At 36.1% G+C, this 13,047-nt stretch overlaps 1 protein-coding gene across 1 annotated transcript in view; it reads left to right on the top strand.

The window, feature by feature from the left end:
• Window positions 1–13,047, top strand: part of LONP2 (lon peptidase 2, peroxisomal) — an 82,234-nt gene that overhangs the window by 15,439 nt on the left and 53,748 nt on the right. Inside the window, exons 6-7 of the mRNA XM_072967309.1 lie at window positions 1,710–1,804; window positions 6,942–7,200. Coding sequence (XP_072823410.1) covers window positions 1,710–1,804; window positions 6,942–7,200 — 354 coding nt within the window. The remainder of the gene's footprint in view (window positions 1–1,709; window positions 1,805–6,941; window positions 7,201–13,047) is intronic.

A 13,047-nucleotide genomic window follows, 5' to 3' on the forward strand; every position in this document is an offset into this window, starting at 1 on the left:
AGCTGTGCATTCATGAGTATCTTCATTTTGCTTATTAATGTTAAAAATATTGCTCACGGATTTGCAAATATTAACTGCTATATAGAAAATAGATAAAGAAGTTCCTTCTGTATAGCACAGGGAACTGTATTCAATATCTTGTAGTAACCTATGATAAAAAGGAATATGAAAATGAATATGTGTGTGTATATGTGTGACTGAAATGCTATGCTGTACACCAGAAACTGGTGCAACATTGTAAACTGACTATACTTCAATTAAAAAAAAAAAATCGTTGCTCGTGGAAATGAATCTGCTATTTTGCATTACAAAGCTGAGTGATTTGTTTTATATTCTTTGATCTTTCTCCTTTTTTTGTATTTAATATAGTCATGGACCACTCTAGTCATCTTTCCATTGTCAGCCTTAATCTCTTTTGTCTCTTGGCTTTCATGGCTTTTCTAATTCTCAGGGTATAGCTGCAATCTATGGAATGCTTTTCCTTCTTTCCTAAACCAGAATCTGATTCGTAAAACATTCTTAAGACTCCTGAATCAATACCGCTTTCAGGAATCTTGTTCTCAAGTATGGAATATAAGTGACACAACTCTTCTACCTACCGTGTGCTGCCAGATACAATCACTGTTGCAACTGCCTTTTCATTGTCTTAAATACTTGGCCCACACTTGTTTAGACAGTAATGTTTGTTCAGTATATATTTGTGTTCTTTACACCTTTCTGTTTTATTCCTTAGACTATAAATTCTTAGAAGGCAGGGACTGTCAGTTTCTCTTTGTTCAGGATAAAGTGCAAGGGAACCTTGATACCAGAATAGGGCATATGGGTTGATTACATTCTCTGGATGATCTCAGGGTTAAATAGAAAACCAGTTTTTTTCTTTACCTACTTGCAGTGTTATTCCTGTTTTTTTCTTTTCCTTTCTTTCTGTCTGTCTTTTTTTTTTTTTAGTAATCTTTCTTTTTTGTTTTTTTTTGGGGGGGTAGTAATTATATTTATTTATTTACTTATTTTAGCAGAGGTACTGGGGCTTGAACCCAGGACCCTGTGCATGCTAAGCATGTGCTCTACCACTGAGCTATACCCTCCTCCCCATACTTGCAGTATTGTAACTACGTTGCATTTTTTTTTATGAGTGAATTATAAGCAACCTGACTGAATGCTCAGTAACTGAAGATTTGGCTTCTGAGGTTCACAGTTAAGAACATAAGTAAATGTACTTGAGGTCTATTTTATATTGACTCTGACATCAGTTAATAAATGCAGAACATCTGTTTTGTACAGAATACTATTTAATAAGCACTGCATATATTATGGAAGTTGTACTTTTTAATTAAATATCTCATGAGCTGGCTTCATCTCTGATACAGAACAACATGTAATTATTATGCATGGTTAGGCACTTAAATCTTATTGTCATAAGTAAATCAGTATGTAAGTGTGACTTGAGACTCTCCCTGTGAGATATTAATGTTGATAAGACCATATTTCAAGGATAGCATTAGATCTTGTCCACTCTACCCCAGTTTACAAATATCTGTTTAAAACAAAATAATCGTTTTAATAACTAGATTAAAAATTTTTTTTTCAGTTTTGTTTGACCAAATATATATGATGTATCTGACCAAGAAAAGGAGATATGCTTGATTTTTCTGGTTTATGGAATTTTTCTATGTTCTTGAACAGGTTTGCTATGTATTCTTTCCCCACAGGCTCAAAAAAATGCCTCAGTCAATGCCAGAATATGCGCTGACGAGAAATTATTTAGAACTTATGGTGGAACTTCCCTGGAACAAAAGTACAACTGGTGAGCAAACAAAAGAGCACCTTTTCCACAGCCTGTCACCCGGAAAGCTCATGCAAATTCTGTAGAAATACTGATTACCTCCCTGTCACAGGAGTTCATGATGTAAACTGTTTAGAGACTGAACCTGAGTCACCTAGGTCTTAGGATTGAGCAGGAAAAGAAGGTGCTGCATGAAAGCACCCTTCACACGATTTGGAGAAAGTAGGATTTTCTGTACTTAGTGAAATATGTGTTTTCAATAGCAATAGTCAATCAGACAGCAACTTTTATATTTATGTCAGGAGCCAGAAGAAAACCAGCACGTTTGAGGCAGTTGGCAATAAGTGCCCAGTCAGTCCTAGAGATGGTAAAGCTTTGTGTTTTCTAAAAGAGATAATTACGGATAAAGTCAGGATCACAGTAGAATGGTTTCACCATTTGGAAGTTTGTTTTTCTCCCACCAGAACCTGTGTAAAGAGTGTAGATTCTTTTTATCCCTCTTTCCTTCAATAGAATTTTTCTGTCCATCAGGAGCATTTTACACTGGTTTTCTTATATCTTTGCTTTGTATTTTCTCCTAGGATAAGAAATATACTTAGTTGTCTTTCAGAATTATTTTATTTGCATCAGTTACTATAGAAACAAGATTTATTGAGTTCAGCAGTGGATTGATTTACCTCAACTACTCTTGGCATAAGAATAGCTGTATGGTTGAGTTTTGAGAATTCAACAGATTTATTTATTGATTATCCAGGCTGATGAAACTCCTACATTTAAAATGGTGCTAGAGATTTTGATAAGTGTTAGCCCTGAAACACACGTTTATGTGCCACATAAGGTATTTTTTACATACCAGATTTCAGGATGTTGAATTTTTAACATTAAATACTTTCCTGTTGACCTACAGAGGACTGTCCTCTCTGGTATGGAGAATTAAAATTTTTTTTGTCTCACAGAGGGCCCAGAATGAAGCATATTTATGTTCAATTAACTGTGCTGGGGCAATGTTAAGGTTAAAATACCTCCCCCCCCCTTTTAATTAGCTTTTTTTGGGTAGGATCATTTAACAGTTATTAATGTGTATAGCTAGATACTGAGATGAAATTGGCCTAATCATCTTCCTTCTGTTTTGACCACCTTTGTTTTTATTTATTTATGTATTTTGTTTTGACCACCTTTAGATTTTATTCCTATTACAGTTCTTTGGTTCTTGTTTTGGGAAGCAAGTACATTCTAAGTTAGGCTAATTTTTCCTTTAGGAATATTCTGTAATTTTGCATTTATCCCAGTGTCTAGATTTTGGTTTAAGTGTCTCTTTCTGTTTGAATGTTTGTAAATAAAGTTATAAGGCTAATTGATACTTTGTTTTCTGTTAAATTCTGGGAATCCATAAATTTTCCTTAGGTTAAATCAGGTTATACTGGTGAACTATAGGAGGAATCGTTCAGAAGCAACACTGGTAAATTTTTTCTTTATTTTCCAATTTTATTAGGGTATAGTTGACATACAGTGAACTGCACATATGTAATGTGAACATTTTGATGAGTTTTAACATAAATGTGTAACTGTAGTACCATTACCATAATCAAGGAAATGGACATACTCATCACTTCTAAAAGTTTCCTCATGCTTCTCTGTGATTCCCTCCCTGCCTTCCCATTCCCAAGCAACCGCTGTGGACTAGTTCATATTTCCTAAAATTTTGTATAAATGAAATGATATAGTATGTGTCCCCCTCCTTTTATTTTTTTTTTGGTTATTTCCCTCAGCATAATTATTTTAAAGTTCATTCTCCATGTTACTGTGTATATCAGTGATTGGTTTATCCATTTACCTGCTGATGGACATTTGTATTGTTTCCAGCATTTTAACAACTGTATATAAACTTGTTCTGAACTATGCTGTCAAATTTATTTTTTAATTTATTTCATGTTTATATTTATGACAAAATATTGCCTTCTAGTTGAAGGTGTTTTACCAAATAAACTGAAGCCAAATATCTTGGTTTAATTTTTAATTCAGAATTTTCTGGAAACACCATAGTAAGTGAATGCAGGGGAGCGTGTGTTCCCATTGATTTAGCCCCAAGTTGTCAGCTGATCTGTTTGAGTTCAGATGTCTGTCTGGATCCAGCTGGGCTATGGGGAAATCCATTTTGGTTCAGATTGTCTTCTGTTAACTCATAACTCTCCAGTGCCTGCTTTTAAGTGAAGTGGCCCTATTCTTAGAGATTTGAAGAGGGCCCTGCTCCCTGTTAGTTTAGACCTGGGAAAGGAATTACATTTAACCTTCATGTGTTTAGCTGCTCTGCTTCCATCTCATCTGCCAAGCTTCCATGTTGGTATGTGTTTGCTAGGTATTTGTTTGTGTCATTGATGGAGTCATGATGATACCCAAATTCTGTTATTTTCCCTTTTGACCACAGTGTGACTGCATGACATGAAGCACGTCTACATAGCTTGGTAATAACACCAACGGTCTTGTTTTGAAATTTTGGTGTTCTCTCGGTAATATTTTTCTGCACTCCAGGATTTGTTTTAACTAATGACTTAAGTGAGGGTGCATATAGTGTAATGGCCTGAGAATATTAAAATTGCAGATTTCATTATTTGCTAGTAGTAGCCTAGTAAGTTGCTCTTGCCTTCGTCCCTCCCTCACTTGTCCTTTTGATAAAGTGAAATTCATGACTAACGAGGACTTTTTATCAGGTTCACACAATGTAATTTTGGACAGTTGAGGCCAAAATGTTTATTTGAATGCAGAGTGCTGACTCCCATTTTTTACTGAAGTAATCCAGAAAATAGAAAATTAAGGCAAAGCTTTTTTTTTTTTCACAACTCAGAGAGTTTATACTGGATGTGTGTGAGCATCATAAATGCGTAGGACTCATGGAGCCGTCATGAAAATCCTCCTGGTCCAGCATTTCAGCTGGGAACTGAAGATGGGTAAACTGTGGTGTGAAAGTAGGCATGTTGAGCTTCTGAACCATTACTGCATAGACTTAGGTCTAAGTGGTTGTTGTGGGTCAGGTTATAAAACCATGAAAATGTCTTCCATAATCCTTGTAAGACAAGCTTATGTCAGTAGAGATTATCAAAAGTAGAGAGGAAAGCAGAGATGAATGAGTTGTAGGAAATAAGTTTCTTGATTTTCCCATCTTGGGAGCCAGTAGATACCATTTCAATCTTCTGATTATAAATAGAGAAATATATGTTCCAACAGGTTTGAAATTTTTTACATTTAACCATGAGTATTATTCAAAATAGTAAGTGTGCATTCTGAATCATTAAAAAGAGCAATCAAAAAAATGCATCCTGTATAGAAAAGATACACGATATATAACATGGAAATTATCTTTCCTTAAAAGTTTGAAGGAATGTAACTTTTTAAATTGTCTTTACTTGGCATGTTAGAAGAAATTCCTTCATTGCTTTCATTTTTTTCTAAAATACACAGAATTCTATTCTTTGTTTACTGAACGTTAATCAAGAATGGATGTTACATTATAACAAGAGCCTTTTTAGTTACAAAATGACATTTTTGATGGAAAGTTTTTCTCCTTGGATGTGATAATGTAATAAATATGTTGATAACTTTATATTGAACCGTATTTGCATAAGTAAAATAAGTCCCACTGGGATTTAGTAGATTACTCTTTGAATAGATTTGATTTACCAGCATTTTAATATTTAGAGCTATGCAAAATGGAATTGGTCTGAAGTGGTTTCTTTTAATTTACTGTGGTAGGTTTTAGTGTCAGAGCCAGCATCGTAAAACAGGAAACTTTCTTTCATTTGTTCATATATTCATTGGTTGGGTTCTGAAACCAGGAAAGGGGGAAGAAATTTTATTCTTTCCTTTCCAAATCACTCAGCCAGGACTGACTAAAATCCATAGTACTATAAATTACATGTATTGCTGATTAGCTAGGTTTTTATAGACTAGCTTAGGAACCAAGTTACGATTTAAGGGCTTTTTTTTTCCCCCTGTAGGAAAAACACATGGCAAGTTCCAATAAGTGATTGAAAGAGTGGACGTGTGTGTGTGTGTTTCTCTCCCATTTTCTTCTTTTACTGTCGGTATGATCACATGGTTGTGGATTAGCTTCTGGCTGCCACCCAGCTGATGAATTCATTTTGGCTTCCAGGGCCTAGTGTTTAATCGGTGATTATTTTAGGTACTAAAGCACATCAATAAACCTGATGAAAGCTTGGATAGAAGCAGGGCCTAATTCATACATTTCTGCTGAGACTTTAATCGATAGAACTTAGGCAGTTCTTTATGTCTTAATTTTTTTTTTGATCCAGCCCTTCTGTTTTAGAAAATTAGCTGAAGGAAATAATTACAGATGTATGTGGAGATTTAGTTACAAGGACTCACAGTGAAGCATGCTTTATAACTGTAAAGATTTGTAGATAGCCTAAATGCTCAGCAATAGGGAATTAGTTAAATGAGTGCGATTAAGTAATGGAATATTATGCAGCCACTAAAATGTTACTGAAGAGTACATTTGCAGTCAAATGCTCTTCCCCAGAGCTATACCCCCAGGACTGAAGAGTACATTTGACACTGAAAAAGGTCCTCAATGTGTTAAGTGAAAAAACTTTTCCAAAACTTGAACTCCTCATAGAATCTTATTTTGAAAAATAGGCATGTAAGGGTTCATGTGCACATGCACGCACACACAGAACCTGGAATAATTAGTGTTGAAGTGAAGGTGGTGCTGCTTTCTTGGGGGCATGAGATTATGGGGACTATTTCCTTCTGATTTATTCGTGTCATTAGGTTTTCTGGGATGAGCATATATTCTGTAATAAACAAAAAAAGGAACAAATACCAGGACAAATAGAATATGTATAAATTATGTCTCCTTAGAAATAATGTGTATCAAGAAAATCATTCCCAAATAAAATGATAAAAGAATATTAACTCTTTGAGTTTTTAATTATGTAGTTTCTACTCTTTCTGTAAATACTAAATCTTCTTAAGCAAAAACCCAAATCCAGGTCTCCCTGAAGACTCATTTAGAAGGATCCAAGCCTGTTCTTGTCATGTCTTTTTTTTCAAAAGAATATTTTGGCTCTTGCCAGCCTGAAAGGGAATTCTTCTATGTAAAAATTCCACATGCTCAGATTATTTCTGTTGGATTATTTGGCAGACCGTCTGGACATTCGAGCAGCCCGGATTCTCCTGGACAATGACCATTATGCCATGGAAAAATTGAAGAAAAGAGTGCTGGAGTACTTGGCTGTCAGACAGCTGAAAAACAACCTGAAGGGCCCCATTCTGTGCTTTGTCGGCCCTCCTGGAGTTGGTAAAACAAGCGTGGGAAGATCAGTGGCCAAGACTCTGGGTCGAGAGTTCCACAGGATTGCACTTGGAGGAGTGTGTGATCAGTCCGACATTCGAGGACACAGGTAGAATATTTCTTTCAGTTTCATCTCTGATTCCCTTCCTTTTCATATGACCAGAGTCCCCCAAAAAGCCAAGGCATAATATATATCTTAAAGGGCTATTTGCGGTGCCTTGAGTGGAGAGGACTAGCCTAGAGCCTCCACCATGATGTTATACCTACATTAACCTTGCTATGTGTGTGGCGATGGATGGGGTGTCTGGGCTGCAGCTTTCCTGGAGTCTCATTTGAATGTAATTACAAATTCATTGTGATTAAGTATTATAATGTCTTTACATTCATTTTGGCCCAGTATCATTTCATAGATAATGACCCATGACTTTTAGAGTTTAAAAAATAGCTGGGGCTGGTAGAAGGAGGTAAGAAGTCTTTGGTAACAAATGTATTATATTTGCAGTTTAAACATTGTTTTAAGAAGGATGATTTGCAGTGCAAGTATGAGTAATAAGGTAAAAGGTTAGGATAATTAAGGCCTTCCCTTGCATTTTGACGCCCTTACTATAAAAATACGTTCAACTGTAAGAACTGTGTCTCTGACTAATCTGACATTATTAGAATCAGATTTGCATGTCACATTCATTGTTTTGTTCTCTGTGGTCTCTGTTGCTCAGATTGGAAGATGCTTTAGGAAAGTGTGAACCTCTATTTCACAGTTGCGAATTGTAAGAAAACATACCTATAGTACAGAAGTATTTAAAAATGTAAAAATCATGAACTGCTTAAAATAATATGATGTACACCTGAAACTAGTATGATGTTATATGTCAATTATGTCTCAAAAAAAACCTTAAAAGGAGCTGTTTAGCTTTGAGTAGAAAGTAGTTAAACTAAAGATAAAACTTCTGTCCTTAATACTGTACCCTCAATCTTTTTTTAAAATTTTTTTTTTAATGGAGGTGCTGAGGATTGAGCGCATGGCCTCATGCATGCTAAGCATGAACCCTCAATCTTAAAGTTGTAAAAGCAATCCAGATTATAAGTGGAGACTTTGGCAGGCATGCCAGGGCAGGCAGTGAACAACTGCCAGTAGCTAAGGATAATTTAAATGCATATGTGCAGTTTGGTGAATATGGAATACATGTGGATTGTGGGGAAAAAAAAGAATGTGATGCTTTTATAAAAACATCTTATTTTCCACTTGACTTATTCACAGGATCTTTAGGCAGGGATGGGAAACTATTTCAGAAACTTTTGAAGAAAAATGGTTCTTTTTATTCTCTTTTGTTTGCTTATTTACAATTCTTAGGCATTGAAGAAAATCATTCCCAGATTTTTTAATAAACAAGCAGTGAAGACTGCAGATTAGATCAAGGAATTGATTTTGGGTTATTCTTTCTGGCAGTTTCAAGTGATAGGATGTTTCTGTTGCCCAAACTGTCTTATTCTCACATGTGCCACTAGGGGCTGTCATTTGCTTTCGTAAAGAAATCGGCAGGCATCTTGGACCAACCTTGGAGAAGCTGGATCTAAGGCCGAAATCTTCTAATTTTAGCTTCAGAGCTTTAGGGAGGTGTTCCCCATGCAAGTGACTTGATTCCTGCCCTCAGAGTTGTTTTTGTTTATCTCTTCCTTTCGTTATCTGTAGCAGTATTGTGTATAAGAATTTGAAGGAATTTAAAGAGTGGGTCTGTGGAGTTACTGTCAGGTGAAATTAATGTCCGTGGGCACATGGCATGTAGGTGTTTGTCCTTATTTCTTTCTACATTGGTATTGATTATTCATTAAGGCTTGGAAAGTGCTTAGTGCCTCGCACACAGTGAGCATTCAATAAAAGTGAGCTCTAATTATTATTTTAATTCTAAAGTCTCAGGAAGGCAAGTTGAGATTTATAAGCTTCAATATGACTGTTTGTAAAATACAATCTGATTTTTAAACTGTACCTAAAATATTCTGTTTTTGGCATTATTGTCTAATTTACGTGGCAGAATTGTGAAGTGTATTTTATGATCCTGTTGGTGGACAGTATGTAATGTTGTAATTCCATCATTTCTTAAGAACATTGTGGGGTTTAAGCAGATCTTTGTTTTAAATCTTTACTGATATTGATTGATACAAAATTATTCACTTTTTTCAAGTGTCTGTACTTCCCCTGTGTGACTATCACAAAGAGAATTGAATCTGTAAAGAAAATAAGAACTATTTCCTTCACGAGTGTTTTGTGAAAGAGCTTGTGTATTCATCCAAAATCTGTGTAAATATAAGCTTTTTAGAAATGTGTAGAGGTTGTGATTGTTGCCAAGTAACAGGTATGTGGTTTTGTCTATGAAGCCTGACTTTTGATGCAGCTTGCTGGTCAGTACACGTGCTCCCTAGCCATCACTGGGTTAGGTGTTTCATTTGTGCTCTTGGGGGCTTGTTACCAACCTGCCCCCTAAATTATCAGAGCCTGCAGAAAATTTTTATTTGAAAACCTGTTTGGAAGCAGGTGGAGAGTGGGGAGTGGCTGTTAAGAGGAGGAGGGGGTCGAGAGCAGAGTATGCGTTTATGTCAGAGTTATGGGTCGGAGGAGGAGAAAGAACAGTAGAGGATTCTAGCACAATCATGGGGTGGAGTTGGCAGGAACAAGTGGTTCCACATGACAGTGGAGGCCTTTGGGAACACCCAGGTCTTGGCATTTAAGTACTGGTCACATGCTCACAATTAGAGTTCATGCAAAGTTTTGTTTTTCCTCAGCCTGTGAGTAGGCACTACTGTTCTGCAGTCTGAAAATAGCCAAGGAAAAACAGAGCTGCTTTCTGTTATCTTCCTTGCTTATTCTCTTGATTTTGTCACACACTTTCTGTGTTTTCCCATGCACGGAACTCCAGTCTTTTGTGAGAAGTACCTGTTTACAGGAAGAAGAGTGCTAATGAGTTAAGACTTGATTTTTAAAACAACCTAAGTCATGTCTTTTAGAGTTAAAATGATGGTGAGGCAAGAGATGGGGAGAAAAAAAAACATTTCGTTTGCATATAAATCTTAAACTGGGAAAATAATAGTTATCTGACTAAACGTTGGCCTGCTGTTTTTGTTCATATTATTTTGAACTGATTAAAGGAAAAATAGTTGTGCTTATTTTCCATATTAACTAATGCATTTTTTTCAGTGTAAACATTTTTCATTTCTCATCCTCTCCATTGGGATTTTTCCGTCTACTTTTATAAGCCACAGAATCTCTGTTCCCATCTATCGGTTTTTATGACTTACATTTTTATATTTAAATATTATACTTAAATAACTTAAATCAGTTCATAGACATTAAATGTAAAGTGACTTCTTTTAGGATGAAGTTTTAGGAAATCATGTTTGTATAACAGTCTCTTTTTCATTAGCTGTTCCTTGGTGAGATATAGTATTGTGACATTTCTTAAGTTATTGTCGATACTAACTTTTCAGAAGTCACTTACCTCTGTTTGCCCAGATAATAAAATTGTATCACTGCAGGGAACCCTTGGCTCAGTTTTCAAACAAGCTGAGAAGAAAAACGAGCTTTTTCTTTCCATGGTGATACATTTTCATACGTAACCTGAAATTGCTGATGTTTTAAATAAATTAGCTGTTTCATTATTAGTCTCTACAAGGGGGAAATAACTGAAGCAGCAAGCACTTAATATATCTCTAGCATAGTATGCCAGAAAGGGTACAGTTTGCTCACTGTCCTCCTTATAACCTGTATTTGCATACAGCTCGTCTTCGCCCTTCTAAAACGTTCGGGTTTATTTTTAAGGCCCTAACCCAGGGCTTCCTCCATTAAGATGAGTGCAGTCAGTTATGACCCTTCTCTCCTGTAAACTGACCGCTTATTATCTATCATGTTCTTGTAACGATTGACACAGACCTTTGTTGTTTCGAGCACATACCCGTAGAGATAAAGCATATGTAAAAAGGAGGAGCACTGTGGAGTACGGCTTTTCCATGTCTCACACTCCTCTGCATCACTCTGGGCTGCCGAGCACGGTACCGCGTGCTCTCTGAGTGCTGTATGAGTTCAAGGAAGAGTAAAACGTGATTACACATTGGAAGTCATGCAGTCCTTTAGGTGAGCGCGCCCATGCAAATGAATATATGGAAAGATTGAGGGATGACTGCTCTAAGAACAGTTGGATTGGTTTAGACCTGCTATACTAAAGACTATTTTTAGTTCTTGAAAGACTCTTTCTTTTTTAAAAAGATCATTAGGATCTCTTTTAGGGTTATTATTTTTTCCATTTTGAGATATATGTGTGGGTGTGTATCTGTATATATACATACACATACATACATCCTTGGTAGAAAATTTCAAAAATAAAAGGGAAAAAAATCCCCCTGTTTTTCTGCCATACAAAGGTAATCACTTTCAGCATGTTATTTCCTGCCAGATGCTTCATTGAGCAGCTTTTGCCCTTTTTTTTTTAAAGCAGCTGAATTATAATCCTGCACTTTCTACTTAATATTATATATAAACATTTTATATTACTAATTGCTTATGAATATAATTTTAATACTTTGTATTACAGCCCACAAGCACTCCTTAATTCAATTGAAGAGGCATGAAAAAAATTGGTAGTAAAAATACCTGGTTTTCCCCCTTGTCTGCACACCTCATTCCTGACATGTAGATGTCCTTGGCAGCGACAGGCTGACCAGCCTTTTGGATCACATTAGATTTGAATCTACCCAGAGGTGGTGCAGAGTAGTAAAATAGTTGGTTATCATGGAGCTGTAAATAGATGATGTTGTAATTCCATGTAGTTGTTCTCTGAAGTATAACACAGACTACTTTTTGGAAAATGAAAAATGCTGATCTCGTAACTTAAAATTTTGAAGTGTATAGACGCTTTTGTTTTTGCATATCTTATACACTAGTTGAATGGCCCTGAAAAGGCTGTGAACTGCCTGTAACAATTACAACTATGAGTTCATATATTTTTAAGTTAACTTGTATACTTCAGTTTTAAGAAAAACTCCTAGGTCATTATGTATTCAGGCTGAATAAGTACTCGAAGTGAAACATTCTTTGCAAACTTTCCTGTATTGTGCTGTATTGCTTTTTAGATGTTGTACCATAAGGATGACTGTAGAAAAGACAGTTATGTTTACCCTCAAAAAGGTTGGAGTTTGTAAACTCTAGTTTGTTGTGCTAGTTTCACTTACTTCCTACCTATGCAGTTTCTCAGTAGGAAATTTTGATATGCTAATTTGTTTTTAAAATGTTTGTGTTTGGTGATGTTGAAAGAGAACATTTTTGCTTGTATATTGCTACATTTTTCAGCATCTGATTCATATTGCAAAGGTGTATTCAAAGAATATTCCATATCTTCAGTCAGCAAATTGCATGCTACCCATACCTTCTGGTAAAGGACAAGCACATCATAGGTATTTTCTGTAGCTTATGGGCTCTGACGATACTTGTTTTCTTGGTTTGACATCTTGACCTGATTTGACGTTTGGGGACTTTACCTGTGATTGAGCAGCTCTGAGGATGTTGAGTGTGTTTCATGCTGTTATCACCGAGCAAAGGGCTCGTGTGTCCACTGCACAGAAAGCCGAGCTCTGACAGCGGGTTTATAGCAAAGGAGGGGTTTATTGCAGGGCGCTAAGCTAGGGAGTGGGAGACAAACCTCAGGTCCACTCCTACTTGGTCTTTGAGTTAGGGTTTTTTTTTTAAAAGGCGTAGATGAAGAAGCTGGGGTTAATTATCATCTTGTGACATTTCTGTGACATTTCTTAGTCATAGTTTCAGGAATCAGGGTGTGTCTGGTTTATAATTTTCTGGCCAGGTGGTCCATGGCTCGGGGGTCTGTTAGCTCATCTTGCCCTGGAGAAACAACCTCAGTTAGTACGTTAATAGTGATGTCTACAACAGCAATTTTAGTACATTAATGATGTTACC

This window comes from Vicugna pacos, chromosome 9 (assembly GCF_048564905.1).
Source record: "Vicugna pacos chromosome 9, VicPac4, whole genome shotgun sequence".
NCBI lineage: Eukaryota > Metazoa > Chordata > Mammalia > Artiodactyla > Camelidae > Vicugna > Vicugna pacos.